We start from the raw sequence: 24,730 nt of genomic DNA, 5'->3' as shown, positions 1-24,730 counted from the left end.
GAGGAAGCAGGAAATGGCCGGAAGCAAAGCCCACGGCAGGGAGGTCTCCGAGCGGGAGTGCAGGTGGGGAAGGTGGCCTGGTTTTCCAGGGTGCAGAGGCCAAGACAGAGAGTTATGGAGAAAACGACAGCTGAACAGAAGGGCCCCCTGGTGATGCGATGCTCAACGTGAGGCTGGACTTGTTAACAGGGGGAGGGTCAGATGCCAATTCTAATGATCTTTGCATTGAGCTTTGGGGCTGCCAATGGGTATCACAGGTGACTTCTCGATCGGTTCCACCAAAATGCATTGGACTGCAACCCAGCTTGCGTGAAAGAAAGAACCACTCTGTCCAGGACAGGGGCTGGCACACTGTGGGAGCCAGGCACGACTTCCGGAATAAAATTCACCTGTTTACGAATTAAATGAGTGAATATATGTCAAGTGCTTACAAGAGTGTCCAGCACAAAAGACGCCCTACAAAAGTACTGCTATTCTCCCCTCCCCCTCTTTCTCTTCGTCCCCCTCCTTCTTCATGAGTACAGCAGTACCATCCAAAGTGTGCATCACAGCCTCAAGGAGTCCGGTCTACTGGGCCAGGGTAGCCAAGTATCACCACACAGGTTGTGCACTGCACAAAACATCCACAGAGGCTACGGAGAGCGTTGTGTGGAATTGTTTTATACAGCAGCCCTGCCCAGGCAAGCTTTCCATGTCATACTCAACTTGGAAGTTCCTCTCACACTTCAGAATTCCAGAGTAACCTCAAAAATCCTTCCCACTGTCAGAGCAGAAGGCAGATCAAAGAGTGGACAGAGCAGAAAGGAAGCGTAGCACTGCAGAAATGAGACAAGAAATCCCCAAGGTAACTGGAGCTGCGGCAGGCATTTTTTAAAGTATATCAGAAGAAAAGAGTTTGCAAAAAGGAAAGAATGAGAAGATCACTGCTTTAAAAGCTTGAACTTAGGTAACTGCACTCAAAGCGTGAGAAAGTTCTGCGATGGGTATGAAATACGTGACTCGAGAGGGTAAGGGGTCAGCGTGCACGGAACAGAACAGCACAGGATTCCGGACACAAAAGGACTCATGAGTGATGTAGACTCAGGAAAACTTTAGGAAACAAATGGAAAGGGGCAGGACTGTTGCTAAGTAAGGGGTTTACTCCTTTCTGGAGGGAAGATCGACAATTAGTGAGTTACCGCTACTTACCGTTATGGTCTCAGAAGGGTGCCTGTGACACGGATGTTGTCTAAAAGAAAACAATTTAGAAAACTATGCCATCCCAACCATATGGAGGTTTTAATCATTCACGAGTCACTTTGTCATCTTTTGTCTTTACAGGCTGAGTCAAAGGAGTCGATACCTAGGGGACAGACAGGTGGTCCCCAAGCCCATTAGGATTCTAGGCGGTGGCCGAGGGGACGGGGGAGCTGGGCCCTACTGCCACGGGGTGTGGCGGGCTGCAGGGGTTCATAGAGGTGCACGCATGGGCCTCGTCGCAGCAGTCCCAGGTGGGTGGGTCTGTTCTTTCTTGGAGCCAACACCCAGAGCATTCCAAAATCTCCAGCAGCTGTACTGCCCCTGTGGAGATGACAGACGGTCCCCGCTGTGCCTCTGTCACAGCCATGATCACGTTGTCACGTTGTGTGACAGGGACCGGGGTGCACAGACCCTTCTTTGCCGGACTCCCAGCTCCTGGAGAGGGCAGCCCTGTCTGCTTCACTCTCGGATCTCCCACAGAGACTAGCCCAGCCCTGGGGGACACTTACAGCGTGCTGGGCTATGCACACGACATCCACCATCTCGTTTACTGGGATTATCCCCTCTTCGCAATGAGGAAACCAAGCCTTAGGGGATAAAGTAACCACAATTAAATTACACAGCTGACTGGTGACAGCACCAGGCTTTGCACCAAAACAAATCACGCTCTTAAAAAGAAATCTTCTTTTAATGTTTATTTATTTTTGAGAGACAGAGAGTGAGCAGGGGAGGGGCAGAGAGAGAGGGAGACACAGAATCCGAAGCAGGCTCCAGGCTCCGAGCTGCCAGCACAGAGCCTGACGTGGGGCTCGAACCCACATAGTACGAGGTCATGACCTGAGCCGAAGTCGAATGCTTCACCAGAGGAGCCACCCCGGCGCCCTACAAATCCTCCTTTTAGTTACCATGTTACCCTGCCGTTAGATCACCGGTAGGCAAACTATGACCCACGGGTCAAATCCAGCCTCTGGCATGTTTTTGTATAGACCAAAGGCCAAGAATAGTTTTTATATTTTCACATATTTTTTAACTTTTTAAAGTTTACTTATTTATTTTGAGAGAGAGCGCACATGAGCAGGAAAGGGGCACAAAGAGAGAGACGGCAGACTCTGAGCTGTCGACATGGAGCTCGACACGGGGCTCGAACTCACCAACCGCGAGACCATGATCTGAGCCGAAACCGAGAGTCAGATGCTTAGCCAACCGAGCCACCCAGGCGCCCCCAATTTTCACATATCTTTTTAAAAAAAGCAGAACAAGAATACTTCGTGACCAATGAAAATGATATGAAATTCAAACGTCAGCGTCCTTAAGTTAAATTTTATCGGAGTACAGCCACAGGCATTCTTTCACATATTGTCTATGGCTGCTTCTGTGCCTACAACGCCAGAGTTGGGTACCTGTGACAAAGACCACATGGCCCGTGAAACCTAAAATATTTACTGGCCAGCCCCTCGTCATCCCATCTCTAGATACACAGGTAAGCAGCACACATGCTTCTGTGCCCAGCTGTGCAGGCAGATTGGCAGAAAAGGTCCGAGAAATGAGAGTGAGGAGTGTCGGGTCAGCCGGGAGGCGTCACCACCCAAGGCCAGGCTGACAACCTGGCCACACCTGGAACCAGTGAGGCGGGCACAAGGTGCTCGGCAACGGGCACTGGGACCGGAGGGATTGCTAACAGGAGTTCTGGGGACCGGAGGCTTTGCCAACGGGAGTTCTGAAGGTCAGTGAGGATGCTCAATAAACCACTGATTGATTTGGCCACCTTGCAAGCCATCAGGATCTTACGGATGACTGACCTCTGCGGATGATACGAAAATCGCATTTAGCCTTGAGTCAGCAACCCCCTCTCCCGCTGAGCTCTCTGCAGACATGCCAACAAGTTGCAGAACTGACAGATTTGAGCATCCCCACCCTCTGCTGGGGATGCTAATTGACTAGTGACATAGCCATGAGGCAAACAGCAGGAAGGGAGAGGGGCAAGCCAGATGCCTGCACAATCTTGTACTGGCAGGACAAGAAGGGCCTGGTTGAGCCTCCTCTCTGTGTGCAGGAAGGACCCAGCAGAAGCGGCTGGGAAGCATTAAAGGCAAGAAATCAACTCTGCGGCAGGAGGCTCAAGAGGAGGGAGAACCCTACGTTTTATGGGTCTCCCGCCAGATGGTCAAGACAGACGACACCCCTGCCCCAGTAGGAGCTGGAACACAGTGGTCACCGCCCGAGTCACCAGTTCCTAGGAGCTACTAGTACAGGATGTCACCAGCCGTGACCTGCTACTCTCCAGTCACTCCTCTGCAGGACGGCTACCCCGAAAACGGGCCGCGACAGGAGCCGGAGGTAACAGACAGCACGTCCTTGGACAACAAAGTCTTACAACAGATAAAGCAGAGGCTTTGGAGCCAGAACCCCCAGGCTTCGGTTTCACCTCTGACCCTATAGCTTCCTGCCTGATCCTTACCAGGTTGCGGAAGTTTTCAGGTCCTTGGCAAGCTCCTTTGCAAAATGAACTTAGAGAGTTAACTGATGGGCTGTGTATCCTGTGGGACTCAGAGTTGGGTCTATCGGCATACGGCGAAAAACCCAAATAATAATGACTTCAACGAGACTGTGATTTTGATTTACTTTTCTGTCGCATAAAAGAAGTCCAGAACGAGGCAGCTCAGGGCTGGTGGAGTCATTCCACAGTCATACATAGGCAAGTATCATGTACCCTTCCCCTGTGATGTGTTCCAAACATACTTTCCAGGGCGCCTGGGAGGCTCAGTCGGTTAAGCGTCTGACTCTTGGTTTCGGCCCAGGTCACGATCTCACGGTTCATGGGTTTGAGGCCCCCAGGAGGTTCTGTGCTGAAGGTATGGAGCCTGCTTGGGATTCTCTTTCTTCCTCTGTCTCTGCCCCTTCCTGCTTGCACACACTCTCTCTCTCATTCGCTCAAAATAAATACATAAACTTTAAAACAAATAAATTTAAAAAACATACTTTCTATCCTCAGGGTGCCTCACAGCAATCATGTATACATCCCAGGCAGCCAGAAACCGAAAGGGGCAATGGATAAGTAGCAAACAGCCCCTGTTAAGGAGATTTCCCAGAAACCCAATCAAACAACTCCAGCTCCCCTCTTCATCTGCAAGGCTGGCTGGGAGGTGCACGTTAGCTACGCTCATTATCACCCCTAACAGTATATGACTTCTGACAACATGGAAGAAGGCGAGAAGAGAAGAAGGAGACACTTAGCAGTCTGTGGCAATCAGCCACAAATGCTCACTTCGTTCGAGGGCTGATGCCATTCCCAAATGACCTCATGTGTAGGAAAGGACACTGTAAGGCTGCACGGGGTCATGCAAACAAAGTCCACTCTTTCGCTTCCATACAAAGCCCTTCCTGACTGTGCCCCATTCTGCCCTAGAAGCCAGTCGGCCTCACTCCCGCCGGCCTCGCACTGGCTTCTCGCCAGTGTGGGCAGTTCCTTGCATGGCTTGTCTCTGTGCCGTGGATCTCGTGTCTTTTACTGTTCTTTGCCCATATGAGAAGCCTCCTTAGAGCTCCAGAGTGAGCTAGGTGTCTCTTTGCTGTGCTCCCACAGTGCCCCAGGGATGTTCTATCCCATCTTTCTCCTTATTACCTTGAAATGATCAATCTCTGCCTTTGTGCTTCCCACTGAGCGACACAACAGGTCTAGCCCCATGCAGCAACAGAGCCCTTCCCATGTGGCCAGTCCAAATTCAGATGTGCTGCTAAGTGTCAAACGCAATCTAGGAGATTCCACAAAGCACGGCACAAGAGAAAAAGAACATGAAACATCGCATTAACAATTTTTCTGCACTGGTTTCGTGTTTCAGTTACGATGTTTTGGGTTTCCTGGGTTAAACCAGATTATTAAAAGTTATTTTACCTGTTTCTTTTGGCTTCAAAGGCGTGTTTACTAGGACACTTACAATTCCAAAAGTGGAAAAGAGTTCTGGAGACCGATGTTGGTGATGGTGGCACAGGATGAGTGTACTTAATACCACGGAATTGCACTTAAAAAGGGTTAAGATGGTAAATTTTACATTATCGTTATTTCTAACAAAATACGGAAAAATATTTTTTAAAAACTACATGCGTGGCTCACTTTGCTGGCTCACGCCTTACTGCTCTTGGTGGGAGCTGCTCCAACGTATAAAGCCTCTGGAGGGAAGCAACAGCAGCTCATTGACTTTCGTGTCTCGAGCCTGCACAGTGCCCGTTCGCTCAGCATGGGCTGGACAGACTTCTTATACGGGATAAAATCTTTGATCACATATATGGCAAAGGCGGGTGACAGGAAAAGGTGGTAGGACAAGGGTCTGGAAGAACCAAAATGTGCCCCGTGTGGGGCTTTGAGAAAAGTATGGGAAGCCACAACGTGGCCCCTGTCACGTAGGGGCTGGCACACAGCCCCCACGGACCTGGGTTCAAATCCTAGTACACCCGTGACTAACCCGTGAATGACCCTGACAAGTGACAATCATCCTGAGCCTCAGTTTCTTCATCTGTAAACCAGGGATGATAACAGCACTGACCTCATTGTGTTGCAAAGGGAAATAAAGGGAATCTGTTGCCACGGTCCCTGAAGCATAATGAAATGATCAGTAAATGTTACCTATTATTATTATTATTATTATTATTATTATTATTATTATTCGCTTTTACGGGCCTGTCATGAAGGAAAAGCAATTTTTACAAAGTTGCCCGAAGCCAACCTGCGTTAAGTCACTTCCCTGCCGAATATTAAAACAATTTTTAATCTGAGAGGACAAAAATAATTTGAGCTGGCAGATGGCATAATGTTGTCACCCACTTTGTTGCTCGGAATTGAGTAGATTATACATAAATACCAAACTCTTTCCCTATTTGGGAAAGCATCTGACTCCTGGAGCTGCCGCGTGTTCTGTGGTCCCGCGGCAGCCGCACGATGTCGCAGCAGCACAGGCAGGTGGACCGGCTGTGGTGGCTGAATCACACAGAAGAGGCTCGTTTGCCTCTTCACACTCCAAATCGCAGAGGTGTGGGACAGCATCTGATGCTAATTTAGGCTCTGTGTCCACGTCCGGTCAGCACGGGGGTCTCTGTTTCACGTTATTCCCACTCAAGGACCCAGGCAAGTGCCTCAGGATGGTGGGTGCAAAACACCAGAAAATGACAATGGCCACACGGGCTTGTAAAACCTTCAGACAGAAAGGACACAGCGATTGGCCAAGGCAAGTCTCACCTCCACGCCTAACTTGAAGGAAGCATGGCAGGGGAACCCTATCTCGTGGCCGCGAGAGCGACAACAGAGCAAATATCCGTGCACGGCTCTTCTCACTGCCTGAGTAGAGGGTATTCCAGAGGCAGAAATCTGATCGCACCCAGTGTCCCGAGTTCAAATTCTGGGATTCTAACAAAATCTCCCCCAATTTCGCATCAACAGAAAGCAGTGAAATGCAAATTCAACTGACGCACTATTTTTTAATTGTTTTTTTTTTTTAAGTAATCTCTATGCCCAATGTTGGGCTCAAACTCACAACCCTGAGCTCAAGAGTTGTGTGCTCTACTGACTGAGCCACCGGGGCACCCCGGATGTATTGTTTTTTTAGGACAGTTGAATCAGTGGCGCCTGGGTGGCTCAGTTCGTTAAGCATCTGACTTTGGCTCAGGTCACGATCTCATGGTTTGCGAGTTCGAGCCCCGCGTCGGACTCTCTGCTGTCAGCACAGAGCCCGCTTTGGATCCTCTGTCTCCCTCGCTCTCTGCCCCTCCCCCACTCATGCTCTGTCTCTCAAAAATAAACATTTAAAAAAAAGGACAGCTGAATTAATAAAACCTACAACATCCAATTATGTTAAGGTTTCAATGAACCAATACACAGAAACCCCACTAGAGTCATCATAAACCAGAACACGTGTTCTGGAAAGCAACCCAGCAGTATGTATAGAAGCAAGAAAGAAAACTTCATATCCTGTGGCACATTTGTTCAACGCCTGGGGATTGGGAAGAATGAAACCATCCAAAAGCTATGGACCCAAAAACATTTATTTATTTGTAATACGAAAAATGTCGCCATTACTAATTAGAATCGCAAGATTATTATTTATACTGAAAAACAGAAATCATTTCAATGTCCTACTGTAAAGGATCACGTAAGTATTTTAAAGGAACTCGTTTGTGGAATATCACTTAAGTATTTTCAATGATGCTTGTAACGACTAACAAACAGGGAAATATACTGACGACAGAATGTAACATGAAAATAGCAGGGTACGAAATAATACGTAAACAACAATCACAACCATTTAGAGATGGATACAAAACAAAAATGCCGAAAATAATGAAGCCAAAATGCTAACAGCAGCTGTATTGATAAGATCTTCGCCCCAGATACAATAATAATGAAAAATAAACTTTAAAGTGGAATCTGAACAAACGACAATTATCTTCGATTGAGAGGGGTTCTGTGAAGTGGCTGCTTGGGCTGAAGTCACTTTTGGAAAATGGTCTTTCCACGAGAGCAGGGATCTATGATAGTGCAAGCTCACAGAAGGTGCTCAAAAACATTTATTGTATAAATAAACACAGAGAGTGAATGAAGCAAAGAAAGAAAAATAGCAATAAATTAATGTCAAATTAAGAACATGAAGATGTAGGGATTGTCTCTCTTGAGAACCCTGGCTAGACAACCGTTAATCATTAATCAGAGAAATGGTTTGCAGGCCCAGAAACAACAGTCTCTTAGGATCAGTTCTGCGTGAGCACAAAGTTCTAGCAGCCATGGCAATTCTTTATTTCTTCCTGATGGCACCTTTGCTATTACTTCCTTCTCAGTCACGCCCTCCTTGAGCGATATCCTCACGCCCCCAAGATTGGTCCAGGATAGGGTATCAGTTGGAACATCTGACTGGTATAAAGAGAAGCTATTTTCCTTTAGCCACAAAAAATATATATATAATAGTGATCTTACCTTCACTCCATGACCTGCCCTGTTGTCTCAAAGATCCTCTGTAAACCCCGATTATTTAATGAAATTCCCAAGAAAGCCTAATTCTAGGTTTCCCTATGGAATCCCGACCTTCCTTAACCTAACTATGCAAGACTGCCACGTATGGTTGCACAGGATGTGCACTGCACAACCCAGGAACTAGATTATTTATCAGAAATACTTAGATTGATTAATTTATTACAATTCTTTAGCCAATGACAGTCAATAGTATTTTTTTTCCCTAGCAAAATCATGATTACTTTCTGGCAGACGAAAGAAAAACTGTCTTAAGGAAGGAGGTTTTTGGGGTTTTTTTTCCCCTAGTTTAGACAAAGTGTTATGTGCACTGCAGTGACTCTGAAGTCTGCTCAATGAGCACATATATTAGTCCCTGCCTTTTCCACCATGGCCTCACCTTACAAAGGTGGCACATTCAAATGCTTCATGAGCCAGACAGGTTCCATAAGTAGGTGAAGGGGCCCACGTGTGTGCATCTCTAGAAAGCAGCAGCGGCTATAAAGAAACAGGGCTGGAGAGTAGAGACCTAGTGTAAGTGCCTTCAGGTTTAATGAAAACACAAAGTCACCCTGGAGGCTAAACGTAACTCATCTGGTAAACCCATCTGCCTGGTCCACAGTTCACAAACTCTGGCTCTTGGTCAAGTAAGTGACGAGAAGAAGGACAGAGAGCAGCTTATTTGTTGAAACTTATTCTTCCTTAATTCCCGCAGTCAAACCCACAGAAACCTCAAAAGGCTTCCGGGTTGGTGGTTCTCAACAAGGGGTGATTTTTCTCCCCCAAGGAACACTGGGCAATGTCTGGAGAGGGGACAATGTCGGTGGTGCTGTTGATTATCTAGTGGGGAGAGGCCGGGGTGCTGCTAGACTAACCCAACAGGGTGCAGCACAGCCCCTCCCGCCCCGCAACAGAGACATCATCAACCGGCCTCCAACGTCAATGGTTTCACGGTGGAGAAAAAAAAAGAAACAATTTTTAGCCTGATGTGAAGAGAATCCTTAAACCCTGGGCGGAATCTACAGGTGTGGACAACAGAAGAAAGGGTTAGCCCATTTCTCGACGGGGCACAGCGGAAAGGGGTGACTGAGATGTGGCCAAAGAGCTGTCGGTGTTTCTAGGCCAAGGGCTGTTCCAGCTCCTCCTTCTGGGAACCCCGGGAAGCACCCGTGTGCTTCTTGTTCACACGACAGGAACCATTACCGTATGTGTGACTTGCGGGCAACTGTTTCCTTACCCCCTGAACGATCGCCGAACATATTTCGGCATCTTCAATTCTCTCCGCAGAGAAACCTTGACTCACGTGCTGGAGAGGGACGTTAGACTCTGCAACACAACTTTTTGGTAAAGAGGTTGAGTACCGTGATTCAGGTCCCGGGGCCCGAACACTGCGTGCAGATAACTTCAGGAGAGAAATGACTGCTGAATTTCAAACTATCAGAAGCGGATTTTTAACTCCATTCTGTTGTAAGAGATTGCCTCTGACTACACATCCCAGTAGATCTGATGTTCCTGAAAACAGGCAAACCGACACATACTGTCTCCTCAATACATTCTTTTTTTTTTTTTAATGTTTATCTATTTTTGAGAGAGAGAGAAAAAGAGCATGAGTGGGGGAGGGGAAGAGAGAGAGGGAGACACAGAATCCGAAGCAGGCTCCAGGCTCTGAGCTGTCAGCACAGAGCCTGACAAGAGGCTCGAACCCACGAGCTGTGAGATCATGACCTGAGCCGAAGTCGGACGCTCAACCGACCGAGCCACCCAGATGCCCCTTCCAAATCATATTTTAACGGACTTTCCCATGTATCATTTAAAAAATTTTTTATCATGATTTTTAAATTCGCAGAGAGTAGTATAAAGATTTCTATCATCCAGATCCAAAGCTGACTGAGATTTCATCAATCTCCGTTCATTTCTACTGCCGTGTGTCTTGTGTTTTCTTGGCTGGACATTTTAAAGCAAATCCAAGACTTAATGCCATTTCATCCACAAATATTTTAGTACTATTCAGATATTTTGTGCGCATGTTCCACAGGAAATGGGGACCAGAGAGTACGTTCCTATAATAAATCCTGAGAGCAGAGAGGCACGGAGGGGGCCAGGCTCCAGCTGGGTTCAAGCGAATATGAGTTTTCCCCAAAAGAGAAAAAAATTGAAAATCAGCTGCTAAAAGCTTGGAGTCTTGACTTTTTGCTTTCTTGAGTCATTATGTGAAGCATCACTGCAGAAATGCTCAGGGGAATATCAACTTTCCTACAGCAAAGGTGCAGACACAACTATAGGGAAAATCCAGCCATCGTTGCTAATTACGACTCTCCTTTCTCAATAATTGATAGACAAGTAGACCAAGAATCACTAAAGATCTTGAACTACCTGACATTTAGAGAAAAATCCAAGCTGACAGTAACATAACACATACTCTTTCCAGAAACACATGGAACATTCCCCAGGATGGACCGTACTGTGGGCCCTAAAACAAACTCCAACAAACTTGAAACAAAACATGTTCTCAGACCATACAAGAATTCAACCAGCACCGTGAAAGATATGTGGTAAGTCTCCCGATGTTTGGAAATTAAACAGTTTATTTCCAGATAATCCACGGACCAAAAAGGAAAAACCACGGGCCAAAGAACAACACACGTTATTTCGAACCGCGTGGCAAGGAAAACACAACATACCAAAATGTACGGGAGGTACAGAGAAGAGTGTGTAGAAAAAAGTTTGTAGCATTCAATGTGTCTATTAGAAAAACAGAAAGCACTTAGGTTAATGCTTTAAGCATCTACCTTAAGAAGGGAGAGGGCGAGGAGTAATCAGAGAATCGAAGCAATCAGAAGGAAGGAAATCATCAAGACAAGAGAAAGAGTCAAGAAGATGGAAAACGAACAGAATAGAGAAAAATGAGCGACACTGAAAACTCTTTCACTGGAAGGCTGAATAAAGTTGGTAAGTCTCTAGCTAGACTGGTCAAGGTGGGGAAATAGCTGTTATTGATATAAGGAGGGAGATCATACCAATACAAAGAATGATTACGCGGAACATAATGGCAGGTAATTTAACAACTTGAATGAAATGGAAAAATTGCACGGAAGACATAAATAAGTAAAATTCATTCAGTTAACAGTACATACATTTACTAGATCTCTATATATAAAATAAATTGCCTTTGTAGTTAAATATCTTCTTACAAAGAAAACTCAAGGCGCATTTGGTTTCCGTTGTTACTTCTGACAAAACATTTGAGAAAGAAGCGATGTCAAATTCCACACAAAGAGCTCACAAAACTAGTTTTACAAGACCAGCATTAACCTGATACCTAAACCAGACAAAGGCATTTTATTTATTTTTTCCAAAATGTTTATTTACTTATTTTGAGGGAGAAAGAGCACAAACAGGGGAGGGGCAGGGAGAGTGGGGAGGGAGAGAATCCCAAGCAGGCTCCACGCTGTCAGCACAGAGCCCAACGCGGGCCTGAACTCACGACCCGTGAGATCATGACCTGAGCTGAAATCAAGAGTCAGATGCTCAACTTCCTGAGCCACCCCCAAAACCCCCAAAGACATTTTTAAAAACTACAAAGCAACACCTGAAGAACATAGACACAAAAACTATTTGTGAAATTCTAGCACATCTAATTTATAAAGAGAAACACACATCATGACAATGAGCTTTCACTCAAAAATTCAAGGTTGTTTTAACATTTGAAAAATCAAATTCACCCTATTCACAGGCTGAAAATAAAAATGATACTCTCATCTTCATCTATCGAGAAAGACATTTTGCAAAACACAATTCAAGACGGACATGACTAGCAAATAGGAACAGAACGGACTTTCCTCAACCCAACGAAGGATGTCTATAAAAATACCTACAGCCAATGGTGAAAACCGAATGTCTTCCTTGAGGTCATGAACAAGGTAAGGATGTCTAGGCTCACTTCTTCTATGCAACACTGGCCTCCAGGTTCTAGCTGGTGCAGTAAGCAAGAAAAAGAAATAAGAAGGGTACAGATTGGAGAGGAAGAAGTACAATTGTCTCTAATCACAGATGACATGATCACTTATATAGAAAACCCTAGGAATCTGCAAAAGAAGTCTACAAGAACTAAGTGACTCAGCGGGACTGCAGGATATGAGACTAATGTACCCAAAAATCAACCGTGTTCCCAAAGCAATGGATAATCAATGCATACTAAATTCGGGCTATTTGAGGAGGAGCAGGCCATTTATGTAATTTCAAAGTACCTTTGCCCCAAATGCTTATTCGTCATGACGAACAGGGAAAGCACGGTAACGTTAACAGTAAAGAAACCGGAAAACATGTTGACCGGGTGCCTGAAATTCCTATCACCAACAAGAGGCAGAGACCTCAGTGCTCCCTAATGGGGTATCTACAGAAGGGAACAGCATCAGGCTATACCTGGTAAAGCCCAAAGTACTCAAATAGATCAGAAATAAAGCGATAGCGTGTGTGGGTTTAAGAGATCAAATGTGAGAAAATATGTAAATTAATGAATCTACTTAAAGGGTACTCAGAAGTTCTCTGTCATGTTCACGTACCTTCTCTGTAAACTGGAATGTTTTTCAAATAAAAAAAAAAAATGGGAAAGCTTTCCCATGATTCACCAACTCCTAGAAGAAGGTCCACCATTGTCTTTCTTCATTTCCTTTTCTCCGTGAGTGAGATGTTGACACAAGCCGGCTTTGCCGAGTCTGTCGTTAGCATCCCAACTCAAGGTACGAGTTTTCTAGGTTCAGCGCCAACCAGTGAAAACTGAAAAGGGCGGCTTAGAAGCTGGGTCCACAGGCCTTGCATTTCTTTTTGTCACTTGGGCGCCTTCCTTCCTGTCTGTGAGCCTCGGTGTCTTTGCTTAAAAATGGAAACCAAGAGTGATAACATGCCGGCCTCACAGGGCTGCTGTGAGAATCACAATGAACGGAAGTATGAATACACGCTTGGCAAATGGGCATAAAAATGGCATAATGCTCACAACAAAGCTGGGCCTCCGCTGCAAGGCCTCCGGACGCTCTCAATCTCCCTTGGGATGAAACCAGGATCCCCACCATGCCTCCAACATCTCACCTGATCTGGCCTCTGTTCTCTGACCTCAGCCCTCTCCTTCTCCCTCGTTTCATCTAGCCACCCCCCCACCCCGTTCTTAGTGCCTTTCTTCAGACACACCCTGCCTCACGGTCAATGTAATTCTGCTCCCCAGTCTGGACACCGCCCCCCCCCTGCCTTGTCCAGATCCACACAAGGCTCCCCGTCCTGCACGGCAGGCCTCTACTCAAATGTCACTTCTCCATGAGGCTTCCCCCCCAAATTACCTACAAACGGTACACATGCTTAGTCCCCCGTCTTCCTCTGCCTCTTTCCCTGGTTTACTTTTCTTTTCAGCCTTTATCACACACAACTTCACTATAACTCTTCATTTATTTACTGTCTGTGCCCTTCTCTTCAAGTGTCAGCCACGGGGCGCCTGGGTGAGCGTCTGACTTCGGCTCGGGTCATGATCTCGCAGTTGGTGAGTTCGAGCCCCGCATCGGGCTCTCCGCTGACAGATTCTGTGTCTCCCTCTCTCTCTGTCCCTCCCCCAACTCGTGCTCTGTCTCTCTCTCAAAAACAAATAAACATTGAGATAAATGTCAGCTATATCATTGTAAGGACTTCTATTTATTCGGCACTCTGTCTTCAGCACATAAATGTGTGCTTGGCACGGAAGAGACTCTCAATAAATATTTGCCAGATGCATAAGTGACTGAATGGGATGTCAACCTTGCACACGCCTCGTGCAAATCCACTAGCAGAGACTACTGCTTCACAGAATTTACCCCAAGTCCATTTAATGAAACATTTCTTCTCCGTTGGCATCTGTCACTAACTATCTCCACTGCTTCTAAAACGCGGTGAATTTAAATGTACTGGATTTCACGGTGGTCTCTGAGATTCCCGGAGGTCATGGGACACGTGACAAAATCAGCCTTGGAGATCACGGAGTCACAGCTCTGAAGAGGGAGAAAAGGGGCAAAAACACTCCTCGCGCAGACATATTTGAATATTTGATCCTTTCTTTCCCAGAGATGCCACCTAATTATCAATACAGGTCAACTCCCCAATAAAGTTGGATTTTTCTCTCTTACCCAAGTTACAGATAATTGGCAGCTGTTGACTCACTTCTAAATCTAAAATAGCAGCCTCACATTTCAAATGCCACATTCTCTCACTCCGGAGAAGCCGAGCGCATCTGAAAAATTCAGCAATTGTGTCTGATGGGCAGTGACACCAGCCGACAGCTCACTGTCAACACCTAGGCTGACAAATGACAGTCAAGACCCCCCTGCCGGCAGGGACCCGGGCCATCTGGGACCCTCTGGGTGACAGCCAGCTTGGCCCTCCCTTGCCACCACTTCCTACAGCTGGGGACTCCGGTCTTTCGCTTCCCAACGTGCACTGACAGACCCAGAGTGAGGAGACGGCCGTTCTTACCGTGAGTCGCCCAGGCCAGGAAAATCAGACAGGCAACTAACTCCTCCGGGGACTTTCACTGATTTTGAAAACTATTATTAGATTAAACCGAGGAAGCCCATCAATCCGTAAACACCTGCATTTGCAATCGGTGTGGTTCAGGGATTCACAGAGAGCACTCAAGAGACACATAAACCACAGAATGCAAAGGGGTTAGGAGGCGTCCGTGGGAAAATTCTCAAGTCCAGTCTGAAACTCCTGGTAGCAATTATTTTTTCCTTCTTGGAGAACCAGGGAGACTGAGAGATTAGGGCCAGTGTTCTAAAGCAAGGCGGGGGCGGGGGGGCGGTCAAGGCCATTATGCTCATTCCTGAAATGTAAGTGACGCACCGAACTGATGAAAAATTTGTATCAGAGTTGGTCCCACTTATGGGCTCCTTACTTAGAAATGTTCCTCTTGCTTTTGTGATGGATGTAAACAGATTAAGGAGAACCTTGATCGTTTGTATTCTATATCCGGCAAAAGCAAATTGAACCTGGATTTCATTACTGAGCCCCAAATCCCTGTCTCAGAGAATAATGAAAAAGGTCAGGTGATTCTCCCCCCCCCCACCCCCCACTTTATCTGGTAAATGACTAGAAATCATGTACAGAGGGCTTCGTGTAGGATCAGGGCAGCCGACTCCCATTATTGGCCTCATCACTATCTAGGCTCTTTAAGATACTTTCTTTCACGAAGAAGCCGGGAAGCAGTACAGGTGGTGGATAGAAAATATTTGGTCATTGGATATCCTAGGGAGTAAAATTCATCCCAATTTCTTAGGACCGTTTCTTCTTTAATTTTTAAAAATATTTTTAATTACTTTTGAGAGAGAGAGAAAGGGAGAGAGTGCAAGTGAGGGAGGGGCAAGAGAGAGAGAGGGAGACACAGAATCTGAAGCAGGCTCCAGGCTCCGAGCTGTCAACACAGAGCCCATCGCTGGACTCAAACCCATGAACCGCGAGATCATGACCTGAGCCCAGGAGGGACGCTTAACCCACTGAGCCACCCAGGAACCCTGAGACCTTTTCTATTGGCATCTCAAATTTCTACCCACAACATAAAGAATTCTATGCCACAACATAAAGAATTAAAGAAAAGGTTTTGTCCGGAAAATGAAAGGCAGCCTCAATTTTGAGAGTTCCTGAAACATCAAATCCCCAGGTCTGCTCAGACTTTTGTACCGACTCTGAACAGTACCCTCACGAAACACGGATACCGTAGACACACGCACCCCATGTGGGCTTTACGAGTATGTTTCCTCGAGGATTAAGTGTTCCAAGTGTGAAGACATTGGACGAAAGGCTTTCCTTGTGTTTTTCTTGTGGCACAAGCTCTCTTCATTGTTTCCCTGGCTTCTTTCTTTCTTAAAACTACCCAGGTGTCATCGGGGAGGATGTGCGAGAGCATGGGAAGAGTGTGTGGGCTTTGGAGTCAGGAAGCTAGGGATTCCAATCCGTGGTCGGTTAATTATTAGTCATGTTACCTTGAGAAAGTGACTGATCTTCTCTGAATCTCAGTTTCCTCATCACTAAGATGATCTGTTTAATCTTCCCTCAAGTAGACGGTGTCTTACGTGACAGGTCAAACGTGTATGGTGTAAAAAAGTAAAAATGACATTGTGCCCTTAGCCTCATTATGTCCCATTATATAGGACAGAACAATTTTCCATTGCTTAAAGCCTTGCCTTCCTGAAAGTCGTGAACTCTGACAAACATTCTAAAACATTTGCATCCTGAGATAAGCCACATCCTGATTCTCATTATCGAACGTAGGAATTACTTGCCTTTATTAAAACTGACAGCTTTTCACGGGGCCTGGGTGGCTCAGTCAGTTCAGCATCTGAGCAGCTTAGGTCATGATCTCATGCTTCATGGGTTCGAGCCCCACATCGGGCTCCTTGCTGCTGTCAGCACAGAGCCCGCTTCAGATCCTCTGTCTCCCTCTTTCTCTGCCCTCCCCCCACTCTTTCTCCCTCCCTCTATCAAAAATAAACATTTTTTTAAAAAGTAAAAAACAAAAAAACAAAAACAACTGAGGGCAACGCCCATCCAAGTGTCTGCTCAAGACGTGGGCGCTTGGCCTGCCACGGAGGACCGGACCACAGCGCCCACTGCTCAGGCTGCTGAGCGGCTGCAAGGACCACTGAGTGGTCTTAGGCTGCTCAGCCAGAAAATGGAAATAAGCTTGACAGAAAATAAAGAGTTTCTAAAAGCTGTGGTCAAAAAAACCCAACAAAAACAAAAACAAAAAAAACAAAACACAAAAAATACCTTAAAACAAAAACAAAAAAACACCCAACTCAAGTGTAATCCAGCTAGAACCGCAGAATGTTCTATTTGACCCACAAACATAGCCTTCTCTCTTCATCTGGGAGCCAGCTGTTGGGAAAGCCAGACCCCCTCACATATGTTTTATTATTGCAGATATAACTCCGCTCGGTCCTCGAAAAATGTTTATTAAGTTTGGCTTCTTTGTTTGACTTTTAACACGGAGGTCTCACTGAGATGCTCACACAGACTTATCCACCAGACTTTCCAAGCTGCATTGCTTGAACCGTGCACTTTATAAGCCGAGCAGGTCCAGCCCCATGTTCTCTGGCTTCTAGGGTGAGTCTAACTGTACTAACGTAGTGATTTTGTACTGACTTAGTCTGTTTCTAAATTATTTTTCGTCTCGTGCTGTCTGGATATCTGTTTTTATTTCTGCCCAAAGCCTATTTGAATTATTTCTACCTCATGGATGTCTGGTCCCCTCTAACAAATGAGAAGTGCCTAGAGGTTGGTGTTCATTTTCATTTGGTGCTGTTGGTCTACACTTTGGGGGCTACCTTGAATGACAGAAGCATCTGCTTCTCTACATCAGGTGTTTAGTTTACCAAGACCAGGGGCTTGTCTCAGTAGAATTGTGAAGAGAGGTGCCCTGTAGGATGTCCTTCACTATTGATATTTTCTTTTAGCTATAAGAGTCATTCTAAAGTGCCTTGTCTGTGCCTGTCTTTGCTGAAAAGGTTGTTCACATATGCGTTTGTTCAACTCAATGTGACCTATGAGTGAAATTTCCAAGACTGTCATTCTCTGAGTGTTTATAAATGAGAAAATCTCCCTCCTCCTCACAGAGAAAAAGCGTTGGGAGTAGTTCCTCTGCAGGCCTCTTTCTGGGACTCCTGTCTTACTTAGTATGCCAAGAGTTCAAGGCCTTGACTACTCTTTGCCTGCGCTGTTTCTCAGGGTTGTGTACGCAACAATCAACCTTCAGGTATGAAATAATATCTTCCTCTGGAGCAAAGAGCTTAGCTTGCTTACTGCTTGCTATAAAACAGCGGGTTCTCCAAGCTTGCTGTTCCTCTCCTGTAATGCCTACCATTGCATGGTCAGACACCCACTGGATCCTCTGCACCTGCCTCTGGGTATCGGGGCTCAGAAAACTAACAGTATGCTGACATTCTGTCTACTGCTCTTTCTCGGAGTCATTAACTCCTTACCTCTGAGCCAGAAGTCTTGTGCCTTCTGTCAGCACTCATGAAACAGTGGCAAACTAACTTATTAGCTTGCAAGTCAGATAAAATTTCACCCTTCACCATTCGTGGCAGAAACAAATGGCTTTGTAATAGGGTCTGTAATCGTAACTCTTTGTGTCTGTGGCCAATCTTTTGAAAGTACCCTTGAAGATCATAGGAAGATGCGGGAAGATCATAGAAACATGTCACTGGCATACGTCACAGATACATCGAAGTCAAAAAGGCAGATCTACCACTGAAGGGAAGGAAACGTTTGCAAATATTTTGTGAGTTGAAACTCATTTCTCTTGGCTTGCAGGACAGAAGGCTCTGATTTGTGGGTTGTACGGTAATTGCACAAATGAGCTAGGATGTGTGCTAAAGTAATGAAAATGTTGATTGCTTCTGGCTTTCCATGAATACCCATGACTACTGCCCGGGAAATGTGAAGCGTTCTGAGTGTGTGAATTTCTTTCTTTTGAAAGAAACAGGGAACACTCCTCCCATAATCACGACAGATTAACTGGGACCATCCTTTTCCTTCCACTGAAACAAGAAAAGTATATGAAACAAGGAAAATACAAGAAACAGTGCCGTCAGACAGCAGAGAACAGACAGGCAATGCAAAATTGTGATCCAGAAGGGAAACCGATGAGGACACTGCTACAATTAGCCTGGTTTTCCGTCTAGAGACATTATCCACACTGCAGCACATGGTCTGGAAAGCAAACCAGGACGGAGAGATCTTGCTGAGTGGAAGATACAGACATTGGTATTCAGAAAGGCTGAAGCTGCTGGAATTTCTAAGGCCGATTACTCGAAAGCAAGCTCTTTCTATATGAAGAAAAAACTAAAAATATTTGCATAGGGCTCCCCTTGAGTTTCTAGCTGAATAAATCTTAAATACAATATGTGTAGGGTTGATGCCCAGAAGATGGTCAAAACCACAGTGGGCCAAGAATAACTATGAGAGAGCTCTAAGCTGAACAATTCCCAGAGATAACACAGGGTGGGGAGAGTTTCTAGTTCCAGACAGAGGGGAGAGACCTTGCTGAACAATTAAGACGTAACAGCAGAAACCAAGGATCAGACACACCTTAGGAGCCTGTTGAAACTAGACCTAGAATAAAGACTTCCCTCAGCCGGCCAAGGCAAAGCGAAAAAGCAAGTCTCAGAAGAATCAAGCTGACCTAAAATTAGCTAATCCATCTGAGCGAACAAACCTTAATACTCCGTAAAGGAAGTCAGCAGAATCCAGACACTCAATAGCACAACACTTAGAATGTCCAGCTTCCATGACGGAAAGAGATCTGCACAACTTCTAAGTACCTGAAAATTAAAATAATTCTCAATATCTCAGAGACCAAAGAAGTAATCAGAAGAGAAATCAGAATGTATTTGAACAGGATGACAATGAAGATGCAACATAGGGAAGTCTGGTTATATATCAGGAAAGCCAGAATTAGTGGAAGGTTAACGACTTCAGGAAATTATACTAGAAAAGAATAAAAGGACAAAATACCGACTTAAAGCTTCACTGTAAGAAGTTAAAACACAAGGGCAGAGCAAAATCACGGAATAAAAAAAAACAAAGAAAATTATAAAGAGAAGTCGATGAAATAGAAAAGAGGTAAGCAAAAGAGAAAAAAAATGCAACCCATAGCTGATTTGTTGAAAAGACTTATAAAATTGATAAACCTCTAGCAATGCTGATCAAAAAAAAGAAAGATCAGACATTAATAACCAATTATCAGGAAAAAAGAAATTATAATAAATATTACGAAGTAAGAGGATAACGTGGAGGGGCGCCTAGGTGGCTTCTCGGTTAAGTGTCTGACTCTTGGTTTCCGCTCAGGTCTTGACCTCATGTCTTCGTGGGTTCGAGCCCCACAGCCGGCTTTATAATGGCAACACAGAACCTGCTTGGGATTCTCTCTTTCTCCCTTTCTCTCTGCCCCTCTCCCACTCATGCTGTCTCTGTCTCTCAAAATACATAAATAAACTTTAAAAACAATGATAAAAAACGAGGATAACAAGTAAACTATGAAGAAATTTTAATGTGACATCTTAGATGAAAGGCAGTAATTCCACGCAAGAATATAAAACATCAAATCGACACGAGGAAAAAATCTGAAGTGTCCTATATCTACTAAATCAATCTATTGCTAAAACCTTAAGCCCCAGTCACTTTGCAGGTGAATCCTATCAAAAATTTAATGAAGAATTAATACCAGTTCTATGCAAACTATTTCATTCCCGGTAATTCACTACATTGATACAATATGATAGTCTCAACAGATCCAGAAAAATACTTAACAAAATCTAATGCCTAATTATAATAAAAATTTCCAACAACCTAGGGAAAGAAGTAAACTTCCCCGATGTGATCATTGGCACCCACAAAAGATAGACCACACACATTATACTTAATGGTGACAAGTGGACTTTCCTTACAATCAGGAGAATGTCAAGGACAACTGCTTTCCCAGATCTATTCAACATTGTACTGGAAGTCACAAGAATTTCAAAAAGTCAAGAAAAAAACATAAAAGGCATAAAGATCAGAAAACAGGGAAAGTCATCTCTATTTGCAGATGACAGTTTTGTTTTTGTTTTCGTTTTTTTTTATTTTATTTTATTTTTAATTTTTTTAAATTTACATCCATTTCAGGGGTAGATTCCTTAGTGCCCCTTAAAAATATGGAACGCTTCGCAAATTTGCGTGTCATCCTTGCACAGGGGCCATGCGAATCTTCTCTGTATCGTTCCAATTTTAGTATAAGCGCCTGCCGAAGCGAGCGCGACAGGTGTTTTTTTAACATAGGAAATTCTAAGGAATCTAAAAGAGAACTACTAGAACTAGTAAGTGACTATAAAAGGTTGTGGTATCCAAGATTAATATTGAAAATTAATTAGAGACTTCCAGGGAGGGTGGCGGAGTAAGAGAATCCTGGGCTTCACTTGTCCCATGGATACACCTAGATAACACCCACATCAGGGTGACTAACCCAGAAAATGACCCGAAGACTGGCAGAACAGAGTCTCCACAGCTAAATGTAGAGAAGAGGCCACACTGAAGAGGGTAGGAAAGGTGGAGACGCGGTCGGGAACCAAACTGACCCACGGGACTGTCTGTAGGAGGGAGGGATAATGTGGGCACAGAGAGGGGAAAGAAACAGATTATCACACCAGGCACCCCAGACACAGGGACCTACACTGGGAAGATGAATCCCCGTAACATGTGGCCTTGAAAACCAGAGGGGCTTAGATGTGCTGGTTATTATCATGTCCTCTGAAATGCATCATAAAAATAAGATGGACAGATGGATGAACAGAGAATGGAGAGACGGACAGACACGTGATATGTTCCTCACTCTGGCTGACTCCTGCATGGGTGGAATTTCAAAACAAGAAACCAGGTTAACTTCTTTATCCCAAGTAGTTATGAAACAGCTTAGGATATTTTAGCTAACCAGAGGAGACTATTTACCAAACCTAATGGTTTACACTGTCTGGATTAACACCAAGGATCAATTTATATCCAAGCTAAAAAAATGACCATCGACCACCTAAGGGAGACCTGAGGCACTAATAGCCTTCATTTCCTTGACCAGATTCACAATCTTCCAGAGGGCCTTTCCGTCCCTTCTTAAAACACTTCTGGTTATACTCTACCTCCCTGCCGCTGTTCATTTGTCGTCCGGAGTCTAAAAATGTTCAGCTGATGATTCAAAGACAAAAACAAGGTCGAATCATTCTGAACGGCACGCCACTTGAAACGCCACATTTCTGCAAACAACCTCCTCTTCAAGAAGAAGCAACAGTAAGTGACAACGACCGGGACAATCCTTCCTGGCCTCTCCCGCAGCTCTGGATGGAGGAGGACCAAAAGGGGGGCCAAGAATAACAGCATTCTCATGGTCGACGAAAAGGCTGGTTGTTCTCTAGCCCCGGTGTCAGGTAAGCACCGGTTTCAAAGCCGGGTCTCGGTTGATGACAGCTCACATCAGGAAACACACCGCCAGAGCCAGCCAATCAGTAACAGCAAAGTCACCCCATCAGGAGACTCGGCCTCAGAAAAGCCAGGGAGCCAGGACAGGCGCAAAACTTACCCGCATGAGATTCAAACTTCAACAGAGCACTGCTGTATCCCAGAGTGATCAAGACGGATTCCTTCCCCACTCGGCAACATTCCGTGTCTCTGTTGAGTAAGCATTTAAAGACACAGACGCCATCAGCTACAAAGGGTGAAAAAAAAAGAAAGGATTAGGAATACCCATTTTGAGCATTGTAAAAAGGTTCCGCAACGCCATTCCTCTATTTCTCTCGTGTTCTCAAGGCTCTCCATTTCTTTCTACTTAATAGAATGCCTCTTGAGATGTAAGAGGATATGAGGGTCGGAGATAAAAGACGAATTTAACTATGGCCCCATACCAATTTTTTGCAGGTGGGTTAGCACAGAGCTCAAAACTCTTGACTTATGTCCAAGGCCCCATTCCCTATAAACCTTGTACTCCCCAAATCATTTTGTATCCCTTGATGGCATTCCAGGAAAGTCAGGGAATGTCCCTGTGGGTGATTCTTTTTTTTTTTTAATTTATTTATTTGAGAGACAGGGGGGAGAAGGCAGAGAGAGAGAGGGAGAGGGGGAGGGAGACGGGGAGGGAGAGGCAGAGGGAGAGAGGGAGGGGGGGGGGGGAGAGAGAGAGAGAGAGAGAGAGAGAGAGAGAGAGAGAGAGAGAGAGAGAGAGAGAATCTCAAGCAGGCTCCACGCCGTCAGCACAGAGCCTGATGTGGGCTCCAACTCACGAACCATGAGATCATGAGCCGAGCGGAAATCAAGAGTTGCTGCTTAATGGACGGAGCCACCCCGGCGCCCCCTGTGGGTGACTCTTGAGGTGGGTGATTCACCTCCTATGTGCCAGAGATCTCACATAATCTTCACTGTAAGCATTGTCACCACCAGCGTCTTGGCACAAAGACAAGGCAGAAACTTTAGGTCCAAATATGCATAGCTAGAAAGTGGCAGAACCAGAATTAAGACCCAAGATTAAATTTGACTCCAAAGCCCACTGTTGCTCCTCCCACATTGTGCAAGGCAGGCTCAGTCAACAGGGAGCTTAGTTTGTGCAAGCGGGGCCGTGGTGAGCAGCCAGGCTCTCGTTAGCTTCATACATAGGTAACTGGGAAGTGACCTGCTATTCCTTCTTTTACAAGTTAAACAGGTCTTGGCGTTGGGGCAGTTGTAGGGTGGGGACAATAGTAATCAACTTGGGTTCTGTTCTTATCTCTGAGATTTACTCACCTAGGGACTCCAAGCACCTAATTGCACTGAGTCACATTTTTTTTTTCACTATGTAAAATGAAAACACTGAGCTTATTCCACGAGCTTTGTGTGACGACTGAATAATAAAGGTAAAATAATTTCCCAAATCCCATGAAAAGGAATTTTACGTGATGTGATTTAATGTCATTGCTCATTATAAAGATCTTCGTTCCCATCCTTAATGTCTTACATTTTCCCTTACAAGATCAAATGTAGTAAGTGCTTTGACTTAAAAACATAATTACATATAAAATTCTACTGTTACGTGAGTATGTGGCACATTCATGCACACCCATTCAACACACACATACACACACACACACACACACACACAGAGTTAAGATGACCAAATATCTTCAAATATTTTCAGCCGTTGCTTCAACTGAACGATTACCTCCTGACGGAAGCATTCACATATATTTCGCACAAAACACCTCGGCTGGTTAAACAGCGCAGATGTTTTGAAAACATTTTCCTGGCATAAAGCATGATTACAGGTTTAACTGTTACAGCCCAGTCAGTGTCTCAAAGGCGTCGATGTCTCCTCACAAGAACGCAGCCACTAGTAGATGCAGAAGAGGGAGTCTGGGGCTCTTGTATATATAATACGTTTTCTTTAAATCACAAGAAATGTGGCTTTTTCCCAAGAAGTTAAGATTTTCTGCATTTACCAATTGTTTTCTTATGGTTTTGAAGTAGGATGAGCGAAAATAAAGATGCTGGCCTTCTCCAGGACCTTGCACACACACAACTATTACAGCCTGGGAGCTGGGAGCTCTTTGCAGGCAGGAGTGACTTTATTTTTTAGAATCATGATCTTTTCTTCCTCTGAATCAAAACCCGGCACAGTACCTCGTACTTAATACCTTTTGAAGCAGTGAAAGCATTTCTCCACATATTGATTACATGCCTCTCAGAATAGAATAAAAGCGTCAAAATTTATCTGGTTCAATTCTCCTGAACTAGATACGGTCAGAATTTTTGTTTGTTTTGCTGTTGTTTGTGTGTTCCATTATGATTTGATATTGCTGTTTTTTCCTACTTTCAGACGTTGCAAAATGCCTGCCCATATACCCCCTTTTCTTCATCCTCTCCTATCCTCTGTTTAAATATGGGCGGAACAGATCTTTTTTAAGTATGCCAAAAAATCCAGGAAGTACTCGTAAC

At 45.0% G+C, this 24,730-nt stretch overlaps 1 protein-coding gene and 1 non-coding gene across 2 annotated transcripts in view; both read right to left on the bottom strand.

Moving 5' to 3' along the window:
• The window catches only part of LOC122475124 (histone-arginine methyltransferase CARM1-like), a 248,792-nt gene that overhangs the window by 128,424 nt on the left and 95,638 nt on the right, over positions 1–24,730 (bottom strand). The window contains exon 4 of the mRNA XM_043566818.1: positions 22,350–22,475. Coding sequence (XP_043422753.1) covers positions 22,350–22,475 — 126 coding nt within the window. The remainder of the gene's footprint in view (positions 1–22,349; positions 22,476–24,730) is intronic.
• LOC122475546 lies at positions 20,932–21,039 on the bottom strand. The gene has a single exon (XR_006295230.1). It is a non-coding gene; the product is annotated as a U6 spliceosomal RNA (small nuclear RNA).

This window comes from Prionailurus bengalensis, chromosome D4 (genome assembly GCF_016509475.1).
Source record: "Prionailurus bengalensis isolate Pbe53 chromosome D4, Fcat_Pben_1.1_paternal_pri, whole genome shotgun sequence".
Taxonomy (NCBI): domain Eukaryota; kingdom Metazoa; phylum Chordata; class Mammalia; order Carnivora; family Felidae; genus Prionailurus; species Prionailurus bengalensis.
This window is presented reverse-complemented; position numbering and strand designations above follow the sequence as displayed.